The 21,356-nt window shown below is 32.0% G+C and overlaps 1 protein-coding gene across 3 annotated transcripts in view; it reads left to right on the forward strand.

Annotated features, from left to right (window-relative positions):
• Positions 1-214: 214 nt before the first annotated feature.
• Positions 215-21,356, forward strand: part of LOC143082211 (uncharacterized) — a 33,432-nt gene continuing 12,290 nt past the window's right edge. For all 3 annotated transcript variants that reach the window (XM_076257793.1, XM_076257795.1, XM_076257794.1), the window contains exons 1-12: positions 215-368; positions 4,250-4,292; positions 6,380-6,408; positions 7,874-8,107; positions 8,760-8,960; positions 10,659-10,910; positions 12,145-12,363; positions 14,705-14,982; positions 15,868-16,084; positions 17,255-17,517; positions 18,345-18,540; positions 18,736-18,879. In XM_076257793.1, the coding sequence (XP_076113908.1) occupies positions 6,381-6,408; positions 7,874-8,107; positions 8,760-8,960; positions 10,659-10,910; positions 12,145-12,363; positions 14,705-14,982; positions 15,868-16,084; positions 17,255-17,517; positions 18,345-18,540; positions 18,736-18,879 (2,032 nt within the window). In that variant the 5' untranslated portion in view covers positions 215-368; positions 4,250-4,292; position 6,380. The remainder of the gene's footprint in view (positions 369-4,249; positions 4,293-6,379; positions 6,409-7,873; positions 8,108-8,759; positions 8,961-10,658; positions 10,911-12,144; positions 12,364-14,704; positions 14,983-15,867; positions 16,085-17,254; positions 17,518-18,344; positions 18,541-18,735; positions 18,880-21,356) is intronic.

A 21,356-nucleotide genomic window follows, 5' to 3' on the forward strand; every position in this document is an offset into this window, starting at 1 on the left:
CGGATCCCGAAATCCCGGGCTTAAAAACCCGAAATCTAGAGGTCCCGAATTTAAATAAATTTAAACCCCGACATCCCGAAAATCGAAAAAAGAATTGTCCTCTGGGCAATATCAAAATAACTATTTTTTTTACGCTTCATGATTTTTGATTTTCCGATTGCATTGTGTTGTAAATATTAAATCTTCATTCGATGAGAAGTAAAACATCAAAGTGCTATCATTTTATGAGTTTCGACATCGTGTGTGCCTAGGTGTTGAAGCATACAGTGGATCTAAGTAAACAACAAAAAACGATAGTTCTTTCCCCCTACGCAAAGGATCCCATCTTACCTGACATTCCAAATTTGCTGCTACAATGTTTCTATAGTGTGAGTAAAATTATTTATTTTCAATACATTTGATTTTTCCAAATTATTTTGTATTCTGATATATTCCAGACCTACATAGGTATTTAATTTACACAGTTGTCAACTTGACTTTCTAAGGACTCGAGTACTAATTAAGTATCGGTATCAGGTCGTTCGCCCTGATTACATGTTCGTCCCCAGTCCGTTCGCCCCGAGTTCGTTTCGTCGGTAGAGTCCGTTCGCATTTAATTCGTTTTACATACTTTTGAAACAAAAAAGAATAATAAAGTTATTTCAGATATTTACACATGGTATAAATTCTCGAAAATGATGTAAATAAATGGAATTTTTTTAAAGCTAATTTGGCTTGTTTTGGAGCATTAATTGTTCATATACAGAGACATATAAATGTAGTACATGTATTATATTATATGTGTCTGATTATAATAATTCTCTGATTTTTGTAATAATCATAATTTTCATTAATTGATTAATAACAAAAATAACATTTTGTCCTGATAAAAGATGGACAAAAGATACCAGAGGGACAGTCAAACTCATAAATCGAAAATAAACTGACAACGCCTGGCTATAAATGAAAGAATAGAAACAACATAGAAAACTAAAGAATAAGCAACACGAACCCCACAAGAAACTAGGGGTGATCTCAGGTGGTTTGAAAGGATAAGCAGATCCTGCTCCACATGTGGCACCCGTCGTGTTGCTTATGTTATAAGAATTAAGGTAAATACTCGAATTCTGTAGGTCACATTCATGAAAGGGAAGGGGATTGTAGTTACGACATAAGAAACATATCTGATATCATTTGTGAACCGGTCATTCCATAACGGTCAACAAACTAGTCAGATTGGAATGAGTAAAAACAATCATGTACCAATTGTAAAACATGAAACGGATTCATGCATACATTAAATTATTAATTGACTGACTAGTTTGACTTATTAAATTTCTTAACAAATATTATAAAGATGAGTGCTGGATCCAAAAATTTTACTAAGTGGGGCCCACTGACTGCCTAGAGGGGAGTTGCTCCGGTCACACTTCAGTGATTCCCTATATAAGCAACCAAATTTTCCCCAGAAATGGCCCCCCCCTTTAATCCACCTCTGAAGATGAATACATTGTACACTATTCCAGTATATTATTCTATGCAGATCAACATTGAATTGATTAATAGGAAATTGAAGCAATGCAAATATTCGGCACTTTTTTCAACAACCTTTAACATACTCTGTTCAAATAATGAACATAATGAAACTATGCCAAAAAATAAATAAAAATAAGGCTTAGTAGACACTGGGCGAACAGGTATTAGGGAAAACAGGTAGTCTATCTTTTGAGACAAAATACAACACATACATAAGAGGTAGGTATACCATTCCCAGGTACCAATAAACAGGCAAACATTCATTTTAGGGAACAACCAATTAATTTCAAGAGGGGGATGGGGGGGGGAGGGGGGTTATGTTTTTTTCCATAAAGAAATATACTTATCCTCAAAGGGATTTTTTTTGTGGTCGAGCAGATGACAAAAATAATATTCTGAATCCATATTTTCCCCATACACTGATTCATGCGAATTTTGGTAGGATCACTTTTACTGTTCTTGAGAAATGTCCTTTTATGAAGTTGTATTCCATACACACATTCCCCACTTCTTAAAGCTTTTAAGACCATTTTTCTTTATTGTTTACATTTTTTTTTAGCTCACCTATCCCAAAGCGCTAAGTGTGCTTTTCTTATCACTTGGCGTCAGTCTGTTGTCCGTCATCGTCTGTAAACTTTTACAAAAATCTTCTCCTCTGAAACTAATGGGCAAAATTTAACTATATTTGGCCACAATCATTATTTAGATATCTATTTTAAAAGATGTGTTTGATGACCTCACTTGCCATTCAAGATGGCCAACATGGCTAAAAATAGAACAAAGGGGGTAAAATGCAGTTTTGGCTTATATCTCGGAAACCAAAGCATTTAGAGCAAATCTGACAAAGTTAAATTGCTTGCCAACCAACATGGCCAACATGGCAATTAATAGGTAATAGTTATAAAATGCAGTGTTTGGCTTATATCTCTTCAAATATAGCATTAAGAGCAAATCTGAAAAAGTAAAAATGTTCATCAGATTATCTACCATGAAATTTTCAGACAAAGCAGACAACCCGTTGTACGGTTGCTGCCCCTGAATTGGTAATTTTAAGGAAATTTTGAAGTTTTTGGTTATTATCTTGAATATTATTATGTAAAGAGATAAACTGTGAAAAGCAATAATGTAAATGTTCAGCAATGTAAGATCTTCAAATAAGTCAATTTAATGACCAAAATTGTCAATGAGGATCAGTTTTTGGTTATCGCCATTTAAAATCAATTTTCAACAATTTTTCTTAAATTTTTGTAATCTTACAAATATCTTCTCCTCTGAAACTAATGCGACAAATTTAGTTTTAACTATTTAGTATTTAGTTTGAAAAATGTCTCCAAAGACCCCACCAGCCAACCTACATGGCATACATGGCTAAAAATAGACCATAGGGTTTAAATGCAGTTTTTAACTTGTATCTCTGAAACTAAAGCAAAAGTATAATGGTTGTATTATTTCATATATATTAATTGTAAACAAAAATATCTGGTGAGCTACACAGGCTCCATTGGAGCCTCTAGTTGTACATTATTATATATTCTTTATATTTTAGCACCCACTTATTATCTAGTATTTTTTTTTTTGGGGGGGGGGTGTCCTATTTCCTCCATTTACAATATTCTTTCATTTTCCTCTATTTTTTTTATTATTTTCTATAACCCCCTTTCCAGAACCCCAATCGTTATCATCAAACACATCATGACAATAATGTTCTGTGTTATGTGTGTTATATTAAAAACATTGTAATACAGGTACAGATTTGATGCTTATAACCTTCAAGTTGGCAGAAGTATCATCACCACTTACACTCTATGTTTATAATGTTTTTCATGTTGATGTGCTTAATTTAATTCTCTTATTTATTTACATAAAATGTGTTTACTGCATTTTTCTTATTTGCAAAAAATGTATTTACTGCACGACTTTTTTTTTTATGTTTTACAGGTAACTGGATTTTGTATGTCTAGATGCTCAGACACCTGTACAAATATCATATATATAAAATTATTTTTTTAAATATTTTGTTATGAGTCATGAACTAAATGTATACATCATTTGTACATTAGGTACATTATATGTATGTCTTGTTCATACAACTGTGACATCTAGAGATGGCTCCCCCATGTTTTTTTTTGGGAGGTTTGAACCCTCAAAAGCATGGAAAATGCCACCACTTTTTTTATATTCCTGTCCCAGGCCTTGTGACCTAAGGGGGATACCCTACTATATATATCATCCCTCTTGTATGTCTGTCCAACTGTACAATTGTCTTTATGAAATAACATGCAACCAACTGTAAAGTCAATGCTTTAAGAGAGCAACCATTTAACTTCAAGGGGGGGGGGGGGGGGGAGGTATGATTTAGCATAGCGCGAACAATTTTATTTCATTTTTCAATACTACCAATCAAATTATTTACTTCAAAGTTAAACACTATACGGTCATGACGGTATGGGGAAAATCTGGATTCAGAACATTTGTTTTTGTGGAAGTTGGCAATCATACCACATCTTCTTATTTGTATATATGCCAAACATAGGTTGATTATTGTCAGTACATTGGTATTTACATTTGTGCAATACTTCTTAAATCAGTAAAATATTGTGTTCTCAAACATAATATTTTATTAATTGTATAGTAATTAACATATTTATTTTTGAAGTTTGTATTCAATATAGCAATGAGCTTTGTCAAAGGCACTAAGTTAGTAGTTTTAATAAGATATTTTTTTTCTTTATAGAAAAAAATCAGCCATTCTGAAGATTGGAGTGACATACAGTAATGTAAGTTTATTAATGTTATTAACTTTGCAAAACAAATAAAACAAGAAATGTGACTGACATTTTACTGAGTAACCTGGAGAATTATTAATGGATAGTTGTAAAGGGGGAACAGAAATTTAAAATTTAGAAGGCAATCCACAAATAATGAGATCAGAAAGCAACAAAGGAAAGACTTTATCAACCTTAAGATGCCTAATATTTATTATTTTTGCTATAGTGTAAAGATGTCTTGGCTGTATAAATTATTAGATCCCCAAAATTACTCTCCTTGGAAAGTCTTGCTACTTAGTTATATACAAAAATTTGGGGGGGACAAGATTTTACACTTAAGTCAAGAAGGTTTACTTTATTTAGCGGAAAAAGTTAATCCATTTTGGCATGATATCCTGGTAAATTTTTCCAAGTTAAAAAATAAGCTTCAAGCTGAAAACAACACTGAAATTTTGACCCAGTCCATATGGCTGAATCCGAACATCAAAATGGATGGCAAGATGATTTTGAGGTTCAAATATGTTGAAAATAGTATATTCTTCATTAATGATCTGATGTCAGATAATAATTCATTATTCTCATATGATGAATTTAAAAATAAGTATGATATCAATACTAATTTTGTAGAATTTTATAGTATTTTAAGTGCGATTTCAAAGAGATGGAAAAGTATAATAGAAGGTAGTTCAAAACTGGAAATTATTGAAAATAAATTAATAGATAAAGTTAAAAAGGAACCAAAATCTTGTAAATTTTTCTATACATTATTTTTGAAGGATAATAAAGTATTATCTTTATCTTCCTGTGAAAAATGGGAAAGAGATTTAAATATGCAGATTGAGGATTGGAATGCTATTTATTCCATGCCCTTCATTATAACCAGAAACTCTTTTTTGCAAAACTTTCAATTTAAGATTGTTCATAGGATTCTACCATGTAATTCATTTTTATTGAAATGTAAATTAAAAGAAACTGAACTTTGTACTTTTTGTTCAGAATTTAAAGAAAATATTTTTCACATTTTTTGGGAATGTAATGTATCACAAAACTTCTGGCTATCCGTTATAGATTGGATTAAAAATTATGGCATTCTCCTGCCTTTCAGTGCAAAAGAAGTCATGTTAGGTGTGTCTGAGGATTTTGTTAACAGTAAAACAGTTAACAATATTTTGTTGTTATTCAAATACTATATACAAATGTAGATGTAAGAACATATCCCCCACAAAATATGGTGGGGTAGAATATTTAAAATATTGGATTAATATAGAAAAATACTCTGTATGTTTCTTAACCCCTGTACAAAAAGTAAAAATGGATCAGAAATGGCATATGTTAGAAGCAGCTTTTATTTAATTTATTTGATTAATTAACAAAATCTTTTTGTAATATTTATATATATATCTTATTATATCCATATGACTTAATTGATTTAGCAAGTATTACTTTATTTTTAAAATGTGTATCGAATACTGTAGTATGTAATTTCACATGTTTCATCATCAAAAGTAAAATAATTACAAAAAAAAAAGACTTTATCAACCTGGGAATAGCCTAAAGGTTCAATCAATATTATTACATTGGTTGCAATGAAGATATCCATAATCATGATAATAGGTATCACTTCTCTGACATCATACATCAAAGCCATTTGTCAATGATGATTCATCAAACAATTAAAGTGATAATTTGTAGGAAAAATTGTAGTTCTTTGCATTTTCTACATCTATTACATTAAAAATCAATGCATTGTAATAAAATGAATAACAACTCCAAAAAATCATGGACAATAGTATTATTGACCATGTTGACTTAAAGTCATGAAAGTGTTGTTCAGTCTCTCTCAATATATTTCAACATTTGAATTTTTGGATCAGTCCATAATTAAATCTCAACCATGAGTATCATCAGATCGTCTGTGATACAATTACAATTACTAGTGATAGCTTGGATGGAGAGTTGTCTCATTGGCATTCATACCACATCTTCTTATATCTATAGGTAGTCCATAATTATTTCTCCGCCATGAGTACCATCAGGTCCCCTAGGATATAATTCCTATATTTAATACCACTTGAATAACCTGTTTTGTTTTACAGAATGTTGAAAAAGCTTCTGATTGCTATTGGTAAGTATTAGGGTATTGAAATAGAAGGGATAAAGAGTTTAAATTCACAAATCTTCTTTATTCTTATATAAATTATCTATATGCACTGGAAAAATATACCTCAAATTATTTATTGCTGTTCTTTATCTTAATGTAAAATTGAGGCTTTCAACAGGTAGCTATAAAGCTCCCATCTCATGACAAATTCAAGACAGCTGTATGAATAATTTGATACATGCAAATGTAGTTTTGAAATGAAAATTAATGTAAGCTATATATTCAGACATTGTTTTGAGGTTTTTATAAATGCAAATAGTGCGACTGAGCGAGAATTGCAAGAATAGTGCGACTGAGTGAGAATTGCATGAATAGTGCGACTGAGTGAGAATCGCATGAATAGTGCAACTGAGTGAGAATCACATTCATGAATAGTGCGACTGAGTGAGAATCGCAAGAATAGGAACTCACATTATTATATCTGATACATATATACATGAATATATGCATACAGATTTTCATGTAATCACAATTAGTAATCTCACAATTTTGTCCATTTTTTTAAAAATCGCAATGATAATTAATTAACTGCACCCATTAATTTCTGAAATTACAATATCATTTAATAATCAGAGTATATATTATACCCCCACAAGTAAAGTTGGGGCTATTATTGCACTCAGCTTGTTGGTCGGTCTGTTTGTTCAACAAATATTCTCGTCACACATTTCTTAGAAATTTTGTATCATGTTTGGTCAGCAGCAGGACAGTAATGAGTTGTAACATGAGAGACTATTTCAAATTTGTCAAATACCCACTTCTTGTTTGTAGATTCTTTAAATTTTCAAAATGTTGAATGAACTTAGAATTTTTTCTCACTGCTTAACAGAATATATGGTCAGCAGCTCAACAGTGATGACTTGAAATGTTTGTGTGCTTTTCAGGTCTGTCGTGATGACTTGAAATGTTTGTGTGCTTTTCAGGTCTGTCAGACTGCAACTTTTTGTTTTTCATTACTCTGATTTATGAGTGTGGGTATGCTCAACATGGCACTGAAAGCATTCTTATTATAACATAATATGAATTGCATTTATAGGAAAAATTGAAAAAACATAATATATCTAAAGGTCAGCATATATATGCATAAAGTGTTCTAAACAAACACGTGTCTGTGTCTTATACATGTATTAAGCTCTAAATAATTGTTAGATTATAGCATTCATTAAGAAGTTTCGCAGGTGTGAGGTCGAAGGTTTGAATTGACCAATGAAAACGATCGTTCCTTAGAGAGTTAATCTAATAAATTCTGTTTGACTGATTATGTCGCACGACCTTTCGCTAAGCTTGGGCGCAGTTAGGTGTAAGATCCTTTGTTGGACTTGTTTAAAATTTGCCTTTTTTAGATATTGAAAAAGTGGAATACATTGTATATCTAATGACCTTATACTTTGATTAGATATTTTCATCACAAATTTTTTGATTTTTTCAGGATTTTTAGTTCAGTTAAGTTTGACAAGTGCTGAAGACGAATGTCCTTATGCGGGCGAAAAAAGACTGAACAACGATAAAGGGGAAGATTATGCTGAAGTGAACCCAGATATTCCAGGAGCATATGACTTTTATCCAAAACTTCCAACAAATGTAGATGGAGATTCTGGAGGGAAATTTATTATTTATAAGATAGGAAATGGCACTCAATGTTTTTTTTCCGCTTATGTAACAAGTAAGAAACTATTACTTTATAGTGCATGAATCTATTATCAGTACCTAAGGTTCTAGTGATGTCATTATTAAAGTAATATTTAAACTAATTTCTTTCGTCCAGCATAATTGTAGTTGAACCAACTTCAACTATTGACATATCTCTAACTACAAAAGCAATGTTTAAATTGTAGTTCCCACTGCAAAATGAATGCAATTTTTACCCTTCAGCGCTCAAAAGCACTTGATTTATTTTGGTCATTAATTCCTTGTTTGTATCACTTTTTCTGGACAATCTCATGTTAATTGTAGAAATTTAAAGAAGAATGAACTTCATCATAGTTTTGATCACTGTTTTTTGGTACTATGGATTAATTTTTTTTATCTGTGGATTGAAATTTTACAAATTTTTGTGGATATTTGAATTTGAAGTTTTGCAAAAGTTTGCCTAGAAGTTTATAGAAGATTTGTAGTTTGTTGGTTGTTTACATAAGCCCAGACAATTGGTATTCCACAAATAATAATCAATCAAAAGTATATTTCAAAATGTTTGACAAATACGTTAAAATGAAAAAAAAATTAAAAAAAAAAATTAATTAATAACACGATTGTTATTGTGTGATTGACCATGTGGCACTATAGAAATTATACATTTGCATCTTCATGTTTTACAGTACTTAGGTGTGAACAGGAAGTCAGCAATATAAGTGACTATGAAGGTGGCACTAACTGCTCCAATCTGATATGGGGGAAATCATGTAATGCTGCCTGTTCTGATGGTAAAGTGTCTGTGGGCGGACCAGCAGTGTATACATGTGAAATGGATAATAGTAACAGGACTTTTCTACAGTTAGATAAAGCCACTGTATGTCAAGGTATGTTTATCTTTTAAAAATTATTAAACGGATATTTTTACATCAATAAAATTATGCTGTAATTTATGTCCTAAAGATAAATGATTGATGATTAAAAAGATGCATTTTTATTTCAAAGAAAAGACAAAAAGCAAACCCAAAACATGTTGAAAAGTGCAATCAGGGTCTATTTTACAAAACATGTTGAAAAGTGCAATCAGAGTCTGTTTTACAAAACATGTTGAAAAGTGCAATCAGGGTCTATTTTACAACTATATTTTTTACTATATAGATGATGTTCTTTCACTAAACAATTCAAAATTTGGTGACTATGTGGAACGCATCTATCCAATCGAACTAGAGATAAAGGATACTACAGATACCATTAAGTCGGCTTCATATCTTGACTTACATCTAGAAATTGACAATGAGGGTCGGTTGAAAACAAAACTTTACGACAAAAGAGATGATTTCAGCTTTCCAATTGTGAACTTTCCATTTCTAAGTAGCAACATTCCAGCAGCACCTGCATACGGGGTATATATCTCCCAATTGATACGATATTCCCGTGCTTGCATTTCCTATCATGATTTTCTTGATAGAGGTTTGCTGCTCACAAGGAAGCTATTAAACCAAGAGTTCCAAATAGTGAAGTTGAAATCATCCCTTCGTAAATTTTACGGACGCCATCACGAGTTGGTTGACCGTTATGGAATAACCGTTTCACAAATGATATCGGATATGTTCCTTACGTCGTAACTACAATCCCCTTCCCTTTCATGAATATGACCTATCGAATTAGACTATTTACCGGATTTGTAATCACATAAGCAACACGACGGGTGCCACATGTGGAGCAGGATCTGCTTACCCTTCCGGAGCACCTGAGATCACCCCTAGTTTTTGGTGGGGTTCGTGTTGTTTATTCTTTAGTTTTCTATGTTGTGTCGTGTGTACTATTGTTTTTCTGTTTGTCTTTTTCATTTTTAGCCATGGAGTTGTCAGTTTGTTTTAGATTTATGAGTTTGACTGTCCCTTTGGTATCTTTCGTCCCTCTTTTACAAAACATGTTGAAAAGTGCAATCAGAGTCTATTTTACAAAACATGTTGAAAAGTGCAATCAGGGTCTATTTTACAAAACATGTTGAAAAGTGCAATCAGGGTCTATTTTAAATGTTGGAAGTACCTGTAGCTAAAAAAAATGGCTGGATAAAAGCACCAACCATGCTTTGATTCTAGGAGTTCTGGCGCTTTGAACTTTAGCTTGAATATACTACTGCAACAGTTCTTCATTGCAACTCTTCTGAAACAGAATTTTATGAAAAATTGTCCTTTTTGAAAGCATACAACATTATGAAGATGTGCATATTCACAAGGAAACTGAGATTCAAATTTTTTGTCATAGGAGTTATACCTCTTTGGACTTTGGATTTTGAACTAGATATACTACTGCAACAGTTTTTCATTGAACCTCCCCTAAAACCACCCCAAAAAATTGCATAAAACTTTGTAGTTAATGAGGACATATAATGAAGATGGGAATATTCAGAGAAAAAAAATTGCATAAAACGTTTGTTGGAGTTGTGAGTTTTTTAACTTAGAAATCTGAGATTTTGTTTGGCCAGTGCCAATGAGGGGCATTTGGTATGTGAGCCTGCTCACAAAACATATTCAATTAATTAATAAACCTAGATGAAATATTTGTCTGTATGATTTCAGATTCTGCCTATGCTTTGAAATGTCCCCAAGATGTGACAATCTACCCGGATTCAACTTACAGTAGCTATGCAGCCATCACATTAGATAAATGGACTATTCCAACTTCATTCGACAGTAATGGAAATCCTTGGACGGTTGAAAGCCAAACTGCAGTGGAAAAAAAATATGAAATTGGCAGATACACCAACATAGTGACCGCTACAAGTTTAACAGGGGAAATCAGTTCCTGCAAATTTGACTTCATCATTAAACGTAATGTTTTACTTTCCAACACAAAGTTGTTGAATGAGAGAAATAAGTAACATATAAATCAGTACAGGCAATTATTTAACAATTGAGCAACTCATCCATTTAGGAGTCTCTTTTGTTGATACTCAATGATTAATAATAATTTTTTGCTATTAGGTCAACTGTTTAGTCACACTTAAACAATTTCAACAAAATTTGGTGTATAGAAATCACTTAGATATACATCTCCATCTGACAGTAATTACTTGACCTTGTCATCATATTCAGGATTCACTAACTTATACGGTCAATGTTAGATTTATGTGATAAGGTAGTCAGTTACTATTAAGTATAGTAGTTAGATGTAAATTGAATTTCTTCAGTTGTATACCTAAATGTAGTCTAATTAATACCTGTACTTTGATCTTTACATAGTATGCCTCTCTTGATACAATTAAGTGTCAGTAATGATTGAATTATTCAAACAGATATTTCAGTGTGCCAACTGTCAGTAATGATTGAATTATTCAAACAGATATTTCAGTGTGCCAACTGTCAGTAATGATTGAATTATTCAAACAGATATTTCAGTGTGCCAACTGTCAGTAATGATTGAATTATTCTAACAGATATTTCAGTGTGCCAACTGTCATAATTTTATCAGACAAAAAACATGGCCATCAAAGTTTTGGATAAATATTCAGCATCAGCCTTTTAGTTTCCACGCAATATTTTTCTGGCCTTAATCATTATGTTTGCCCTGACTTTTGATAATGCTCCCATAGGGTGAAGAAAAAGCCTATGATTTTGAGGAGAAAAGGTAAGAGCAGCTACTGAAAGCTGAAATTTTTGGGAATGTAGGTTGAAATTCACCCTTGAAAGAAAAAAAATCCTTTTTGGGGTGATCAGTAGACCATAGGTCATGGTCATAGTGTCTTTAAACAGACTGAAATTGTGCCTAAAATTTCATTGACAAACATCTTTTATTCAGCTATAATTCTGATATTTACCAATCATTAATAGATACTATAATGTGTGGTAAACAACTACCAAGCATAAATTAAAAAACAGTCTACAGATCTAGATATCCATGGGATCATCAGTATTACAAAACAGACAGACATTTGCACTGATATATTAAGGCCCTGTCTTCCATTATTTAAATTTAAATAAGACAGGTGTTGAACATATAAGTCTGTCTTTGTTACTGAAATTACAACTAGTTTGTACATATATCTAAATATTAGATTACTTTCAGGATACGGATGTACAGTTCCTGAAGTGGATGATTCTACAATAGAAGGTGCTACACCAAACCATACATATCTTATCTCAACCTTTGGGGAGAAAAAGATCTGCAAACAGGGCTATGCTTTGAAACCAAAAAAAAATTACCGTGACTTTGTGATAGTGGAATGTGTAGAAATATCACCTGGACAAACAGAGTGGAAAAATTGGTACAGTCGAAACTGTACAAGTAAGATATTATTTTGATGATTAGTTACATAAAAATACAAAACCAAGGCATTCTGGACACTATATAAATAACACATAGCTGAGAGGGAGATAGAGCAGATTGTTACCCTGAGAAAACATTGTCAACCATGGTGAGGACAAGGTTGACATTGCTTTTTGGAGGGGTACCAATCTGCTCTTTCACCCTTTCAGCTATGTGTTGTTTAATTTATCATACAGAATGTCCTATCATTATTGACTTTTACAGATGAATTTTATTTGAAAGTATTTTCTATGACGTCACATACATAACAACGTTACGGATATTACAAAAATCAACAGAAAGAAATCAAGATGTTTTATTTTTTTCTTTTGACAGTCAAATAATAAAATCTGAGCCAAAAGGTAGAACTTAAGCATTGTCTTTAATTACTTGATTTAAATTCAATTAACTGTCCTTTAAATTATCGATTTTTGATTGGTCTGGTTGAGAAGGTGACATTCCAAAAAAATGTCTCCAGCCATGGGATAGAGTGAATTATCTCTTCTCGTATTAGCCAATCAAAATATGGCATTTTAGCGTGAAGTATAATAATTATGTTATTCACTATTACAAGTAAATATCCAAAATTAATGTTTCTCCACTGGTGCTAGTGGACATTGATGGTCAACGTTTGTCTATTTAAGTAGATGCACATGATCAATGTATGTCCACTAGTATGAGTAGATATTGATGGTCAATGTTTGTCCACTAGTATGAGTAGATATTGATGGTCAATGTTTGTCCACTAGTATGAGTAGATATTGATGGTCAATGTTTGTCCACTAGTATGAGTAGATATTGATGGTCAATGTTTGTCCACTAGTATGAGTAGATATTGATGGTCAATGTTTGTCCACTAGTATGAGTAAATGTTGATGGTCAATATATGTCCACTAGTATGAGTAAATGTTGATGGTCAATATATGTCCACTAGCATGAATAGATATTGATGGTCAATGTTTGTCCACTAGTATGAGTAGATATTGATGGTCAATGTTTGTCCACTAGTACGAGTAGATATTGATGGTCAATGTTTGTCCACTAGTATGAGTAGATATTGATGGTCAATGTTTGTCCACTAGTATGAGTAGATATTGATGGTCAATGTTTGTCCACTAGTATGAGTAAATGTTGATGGTCAATATATGTCCACTAGCATGAATAGATATTGATGGTCAATGTTTGTCCACTAGTACGAGTAGATATTGATGGTCAATGTTTGACCACTAGTATGAGTAGATATTGACGGTCAATGTTTGTCCACTAGTACGAGTAGATATTGATGGTCAATGTTTGTCTACTAGTACGAGTAAATGTTGATGGTCAATGTTTGTCCACTAGCATGAGTAAATGTTGATGGTCAATGTTTGTCCACTAGCATGAATAGATATTGATGGTCAATGTATGTTCTCTAGAATGAGTAGATATTGATGGTCAATGTTTGTCCACTAGTATGAGTAGATATTGATGGTCAATGTTTGTCCACTAGTATGAGTAGATATTGATGGTCAATGTTTGTCCACTAGTATGAGTAAATGTTGATGGTCAATATATGTCCACTAGCATGAATAGATATTGATGGTCAATGTTTGTCCACTAGTACGAGTAGATATTGATGGTCAATGTTTGACCACTAGTATGAGTAGATATTGACGGTCAATGTTTGTCCACTAGTACGAGTAGATATTGATGGTCAATGTTTGTCTACTAGTACGAGTAAATGTTGATGGTCAATGTTTGTCCACTAGCATGAGTAAATGTTGATGGTCAATGTTTGTCCACTAGCATGAATAGATATTGATGGTCAATGTATGTTCTCTAGAATAAGTAGATATTGTTGGTCAATGTTTGTTCTCTAGAATAAGTAGATATTGATGGTCAATGTTTGTCCACTAGTACAAGTAGATATTGATGGTCAATGTTTGTCCACTAGTATGAGTAGGTATTGATGGTCAATGTATGTCTCAGTATGAGTAAATATTGGATGGTCAATGTTTGTCCACTAGCATGAATAGATATTGATGGTTAATGTATGTTCTCTAAAATAAGTAGATATTGATGGTCAATGTTTGTCCACTAGTACAAGTAGATATTGATGGTCCATATATGTGCCCATTGGTATAAGAAGAAATTGATGGTCAATATTTGTCCACTTGTATGAATAGATACTAATAGTTAATGTTTGACCACTAGTACAAGAAGATATTGATGGTATATTAGTATTACAGGACTTTCATTTTTTACTGACATTCAATTTCCATATATATTCAATGTTTATATTGATTTTACATTTTAAAATTGAAACTGTTATCTATTTCAGAAAATGAAATACCAAAAATCTGTGATAGAGAGGTTAAACTTGATGGAAAAAAGACAGAATTTGTCTATTTCACCTATGATTTTATGGAATGGAAGAGCTTGGTTGAACAGAATATAACTTCTTGCAAGTTTGGCGCTATTGTAAATGTTGATAAACCATCAATGTATGATCTGGAAATGACATTCCAAACAGACACATCTACACCACTTACAGCTGACAAATGTTTCTTTGAAGTCTTATTATACGCTGGTGAATCATCACTTGGTACCCCAATGAAAGTAAGTGGGTGGTCAAAATGTTAACTGAACCATCATATAGTCTTCAAATGAAAGTATGACATCCAATAAAAGATTAATATGAGTATTCTGAGGGTAGTGTACATGCAATAGAATATCTGCTTCCCTCTGTAATGCAATTGATCAGTTGATTCAAGCTTTATAGAAAAAAGTATAAAAACTGATATTTTCTTATTAAGAATGTTACATCTTCAGCAAAAATCATTCAAATGAAACCAAACTCATCTAATGCTTAAATTTCTTGTGGTTAGATAACTTAACTAGTTAACTGATTTCGACATTACAGAAAAAAGTAAGGAAATCTGATATTTTCAAATTCAAAATGCTACATCTACAGTAAAAATCATCAAATGAAAGGAACTCATTCTGTAATTTCTTGCAAATAAACAACTAGTATACATCAAATATCTAGTTAACTTATTCAGGATTTGGTAGAAAAGGTGTGGATAACTGAGATTTTCAAACAATTTACTATCTATAAAAGCAACAACATTGAACAAAATGCTCTAACAGAAAAAAAAACACTAAGTTAAACTCAATTTGCAACTAGTATTGCTATATGACTATATATTAAATATCAAACCTAGAAGAATTAAAGAAAGAAATTGGTGAAAACTTACCTGGTGGCTGTACTGAAGAATATACAAGGTGCAAATATCATACCAATAGTCCCCTTCTTATCTTTATACCACTGATAATAGTTATGACAGGAAATACATATGATGGTCCATTTATTTGTCAGGGGTACATGGCATTTAGTGATACTATTTGTAAATAAACAGTTTACCAAGCCTGAAGGTTTTTTTTATTAAGGAGGAAAGATATATCTGTGTAAACCGTTTATGATTTATTCTTTTTATCTTACAGAAGTTTGATTGCAACCTTAAGGGATCTGTAAAAATAAAATGGCCGACTCTAGATTTTACATTAGTGTTCCGAGTTTTAGACAGTTTTAAGTTCCAACAACATACAGATTTGACGGGAAATGGAACAATACTGTTCTCAATGAAAGAGTGTTCCAACTGTGCTCTCTCCAATTTAACAGGACTTGATGTTATGGAATCTGAAATACCATCTTTTAAATGTAAGTAAACATTCTTGATTATGATTAAGTTATGTATGAATATCGTTCCTACTATAATATTATTCATGTAATAGTATTCTATGAGTTAATATATTTCATATTTTTGGAGTGCATTTTAACTATCTTGGAAAACACATTTGTTGTCGAAATACACATCAGGTGCAGAAAAATTGGTACCATTAATGTTAATTGACCTTCAAATTATGTAAGGTTATGTTTTAAATTTACTGATGTTTAAAAACTGAGAAAATCATAACCTAAAAACAACCTAAACACTATGAGCACTGTGGGTATCAAATTACACACCCACCAGACTTGCATCCCTGTGTAACGTATTCTGCATCAAAAGTCGCAGGCAAGCCAAAAATAAAGCATTATTCATAGAAACTTAAGAGCAGTAGATTCAGTTATTTTTTTAAAACTGGCATTACATAGTTATAAGATAAATATATGTGCCCTTTTTTTACAAAGTGGGATTAAATGATTAATTTGTAAGCACATTCTTGCCATTTATACTTTTCTATTTCATTAATTTACAAATAAATGTTTCCCAACTCTGTGTCAACAATGACAAGAACATAAATTTCAATAATTTTTAAGCACTGAGAACCATCATAGTAAATAAGACAACAATCCTCTAGAGTTTAAATGAGTAGATATACATAATATAAGCAATTCTAAGATTATAGGTACTGTACGGCATGACCTTCTACAATTGAGAAAAACCCATACCTTATAGTCAGCTTTAAAATGAAAAATATAAACAAATGACCCAAACTTTCATCTGAAATAATTGGACTCTAAATTGAATGATCTTTGTTTGGGAGACGTTATAAACTCGAAATACTATACTATTTTTTTGTTAATAGATATCGTTATGAAAACTACACAAACAGGTATTTACAACTTTCAGTTGAAAACAGTTGATATTTTCATGCCTTTTGTATGTTTTTGATTTTATAATCTGTTAGTAAGTTAAACATAATGTAAGTGGGATTTTCTCACTTTGTTGAAGACTCATTGGTGGCCTTTGGCAGTTTTCTGCTCTTTGGTCAGGTTGTTGTCTCTTTGTCATATTCCCCATTTCCATTCTCAATTTTATGTTGTATGCATCCAACTACATTGTTTATTTTTAAATATTATGAATTTATTCATATTTATAAATTTCAGTTAACCCATTCCTTCCCTGTAAAATGGATGGTTGTTTAGAAGATTCACTTCAAATGTTTAAAATAAAACGTGCACCAAATACCCGAGAACAAATGTTTGAATTAGCATACAAAACATGCACTGCTAACATAGAGGTACAAAGTAATACAAAGAAGATATGTTTCCGCCAAGCAAATCTTAATGAAAAACCTCATGACCCCTGTAGACCAGCTACAGATAAATACCTGCACATTCTTATACATATGGATTCTGTTTTCACTTTGGTAAGTTTAATTGAGTTTATATTTTTTGACATTTTTACTCTTTGAGTATGTTTGTTTTGTTCACGCATCGTAATGGAATTTTATGCAACTGTCATACAAATGAGAGGTTTAGCTAGCTATAAAACCAGGTTCAATCCACCATTTTCTACGTTAGAAAATGCCTGTACCAAGTCAGGAATATGACAGTTGTTATCCATTCGTTTGATGTGTTTGGACTTTTGATTTTGCCTTTTGGTTTTGGACTTTCCTTTTTGAATTTTCCTCGGAGTTCAGTATTTTCGTGTTTTTACTTTTTTTTTTTTATAAGGCAAATTGTTTTCCCTTTGGTAAGTTTAATTGAGTTTATAAGGGAAATACTTTATTTTTGCCTCGAAATTTAAGAATGTAAAATCAATTAAAGATTAAATTTGCTCATTAGAAAATAAATACAGATTGATTGTTGTTTGCTAAACATTCAGTGACATTTAACTGATCTGAAGCATGGAAAAGAGTGGCGAAAGATACCAGAGGGACATTCAAATTCATAAGTTGAAAATAAACTGACAAAGCCATGGCTAAAAAAGAAAAAGACAAACAGAAAACATTAGTAAACAAAACACAACATAGAAAACTAAGGACTGAGCAACAAGAATCTCACCAAAAACTGGGGAATGTATTAATAGTCACATATTTTGTTTCCTCGGACTTGGACCCTTGAGTGAACCCCAAAATGAACTGCAAAAATATTTGAACTCTTAATTAGTATATATATAATAATTATTGATAAAAGTTTCGATTATAATATGAACATGGCAGCCAAAGTCACTGGTCCCTATTGTATTTTACAGGTTATTAAATGTGATGATCTTCAGGGATGGTGGTGTTTACCTCAGGATTTTCCAAAATTTCAAAATCTGACGATCACATGGAATTTGATATACCTCCATGGTTACGTTACAGAAGAGCTATGGGTACTTTCTGCGTCCTCCAGCAATAATAACCAAGCCTGCTCACAGCCTATCATTTATACTACACCCACACCAGGTAATATGTCATATTAGATTTGTTGTATGTGAAGAATAGAGGTAAATAAAGGAAAATTTACAATACACCACAACCATGTTATATATCTTGTAAGTTTTATTTATGACGAAGAATCAAAATAGATAAAGAATTATATTTTCGCAAAGAGATAAATTGTTTTATCCTTTGAATTTATTTTTTGTTTTTCATTAACAGTGAAAGTTACTCGAGCTCCTAAGGAAGATAACAGTGGTTTATCGACTGCAACAATACTAGGGATAGTGTTTGGTTCATTGGCAGCTCTGTGCACCTTGTGTGGGGGTGGATATTGCTGCTGCTGCAAGAAGAGAAAATCACAAGGTATTTTATAGATTTCCTCTAAATCTTTTGCATGCTCTGTTTTATAAAGACTGCACAGGGTGTATTACTGATTTGTATCATTATTTTGTGAGTAGGTTTTGTTCCATAAAAAATGTATTGGGTATATTTTTCCACATTATTTTGTGATTAAATTCTAGTCTATATAGTCTGCATACAGGTATTTGACTGATTTCCCCCATATTTGTGATTAAATTCTAGTCTGCATACACTAATTCACTGATATTTAACCATATTTTGTGAAAAGATTCTAGTTCATTATAGTCTGCATACAGTAATTCTCTGATTTGTCTCCATACTTTATGAATAGATACTGATCCATATAGACTGAACCAGGTATTTTATTGTTTTCCTTTTATACCTTATGAATAGATTCTGGTCTATATAGACGTCATAAGGAATTTTACTGACTTTTATCTTCTTTTTTTTTTGGTGAAAAGATTCTTGTTTTTAACTGACTGTACATGGTATTTTTATTGATGTCCCTTAAATTTTGTGATTAAACTCTGCTCTTTATAGACTCCACCAGGTATTTTTCTAATTTTTCTCTATATTTTGTGAAACTAATCTGTTACTTACAGACTGTTACAAAAAATATTTGATTTCCTCTAAAAAAAATATTTTACTGATTTTTCTCTATACTTTGTGAAAATATTTCTGTTCTATATGTCAACATTTTGTGGTAAAGGATAATTTTCAATATACATATTTTTTTTTCAACTCCGACTAGTCTAGCGAAACTTTGTGAAAACAAAAATACATAATATCACATACACTGTTCTAACATTATTCATAGAACATTTTATACAAGATTTAACTGTTAAAAGTTCAGTTCTAAATAGTTTTTTTTATGCAGTTAAGCTGCATTATGCGAGCACCCTAGATTTGTGTTCTACCCAATAAATCCTGAAATACTTGCCATTGTTATTATCTAGCCTGTTACTATGTTATATATAACTAATTGAACACTTTTTTAATACTTTTTATTCTGGATTACAAAAAAAATGACCAGAAAAACCTTAAATGATCGTCGATTTATCCAAAAGTTTTAAAGTTACACATAGGAAGTAGTGCTTATTAAGAATCCTTGTGTAGTTCATTATGACTTGTGCTTTTAGCTAAGATGTCAAAGAACAATTGTATGAAATATTTTATCGCAGAAAATCTCTTAAGACAAGTAGTTTAGATTTCCCAAATGACAAAAGTCGTAGGAATATTGTTTGTCATCAATACGTAGTACAACTACGTCAGTAGTCTATTATATAATAAGTTCAACTGTTCATGCTGTTGGCGGCAATTTCAAATTAGAAAAAGAAATTTTCGTAGCTTTTCAATTTGGAGGCAGGTGTGCAAATTAGCGGTGGTCCGAGGTCCGCGACCTTCCACTTTTGCAAGCGGAATTTCGACTAGGATAGTTGGTTTCTAGCTACGCCCGACGTAGTCACCTTACATTTGAAAGAAAATAAGAAATTACTTTGCAAACCTTTTCACCATGTTCACCAAAGTCCCCAATTAAACGAGCTAAAAACTTATTTTTATCATTATTATTCATGACGGCGATGTTCATTTTGTTCAACCGCTAGCTTTATACAGAAAATCGCCGACAAATATTGTATAAATTCGAGTAAAATCGTATCTGATTGACAAAAACAACATTGTAAACACATAACAATGGCGGCCGTGAAGACAAAATTTTACAAAATCGGATCCGATTCCGGAAGCGGATAAGGGTAATTCCGGGTTTGGCGATCATTTACAAAATAAATCCAAGCAGGTGAAAAAATACATCTATGCATGGTAAATGAATATAAACACTATTATTGTACACCGAAAGATATATGTACAAGAAAGAAAAAGCAGAAAAATATTTTATTCAGAAACTCAAAATTACTTTTTGACAAATTTTAATTTAAAAATCCAATACAACGTGACAGCTGGGAACAGTATATCTAACAATATACATGTTCATGGTCACATTCTAAATTTTCTTTATAAATGATAAATGATGATAATGCATGCGAGATGCTTTTAAAGTGTAAACATATTACTGCAATTTTGAGGGGTTATTTGTTTTTTCTCAATTTTGAAGGGTCAGTTAAAGTAGCTGAAAGTTTCATTCTTTATTTTCACAAATAATGCAACTATATTATATATACCTTAATGTAAGAAAATCATATGATATATAGGTGGCATACTTTCGGCCACTTTACCCCCTCCTGTTTGATAACTTGGAAACGGTCGAGCTCCCCACCCCTAAACCATATGAGGGACAGATCCAGGATTTTAGGTTAGGAGGGGCGCAAACTTAAATTTTCGCCGAGCAGAGCCAGGCTAAAAAAAAATTGAGGTAAAATTATCGGAATATTCTTTATTAAGCTGAGAACAACCCATACTTTGCAAATTTAAGGGGGTGCAAGCCCGCAACCCTCCCCCGTCTGAATCCGCCCCTGCATATATTC

Source organism: Mytilus galloprovincialis, chromosome 7 (assembly GCF_965363235.1).
Source record: "Mytilus galloprovincialis chromosome 7, xbMytGall1.hap1.1, whole genome shotgun sequence".
In the NCBI taxonomy this organism is placed as follows: domain Eukaryota; kingdom Metazoa; phylum Mollusca; class Bivalvia; order Mytilida; family Mytilidae; genus Mytilus; species Mytilus galloprovincialis.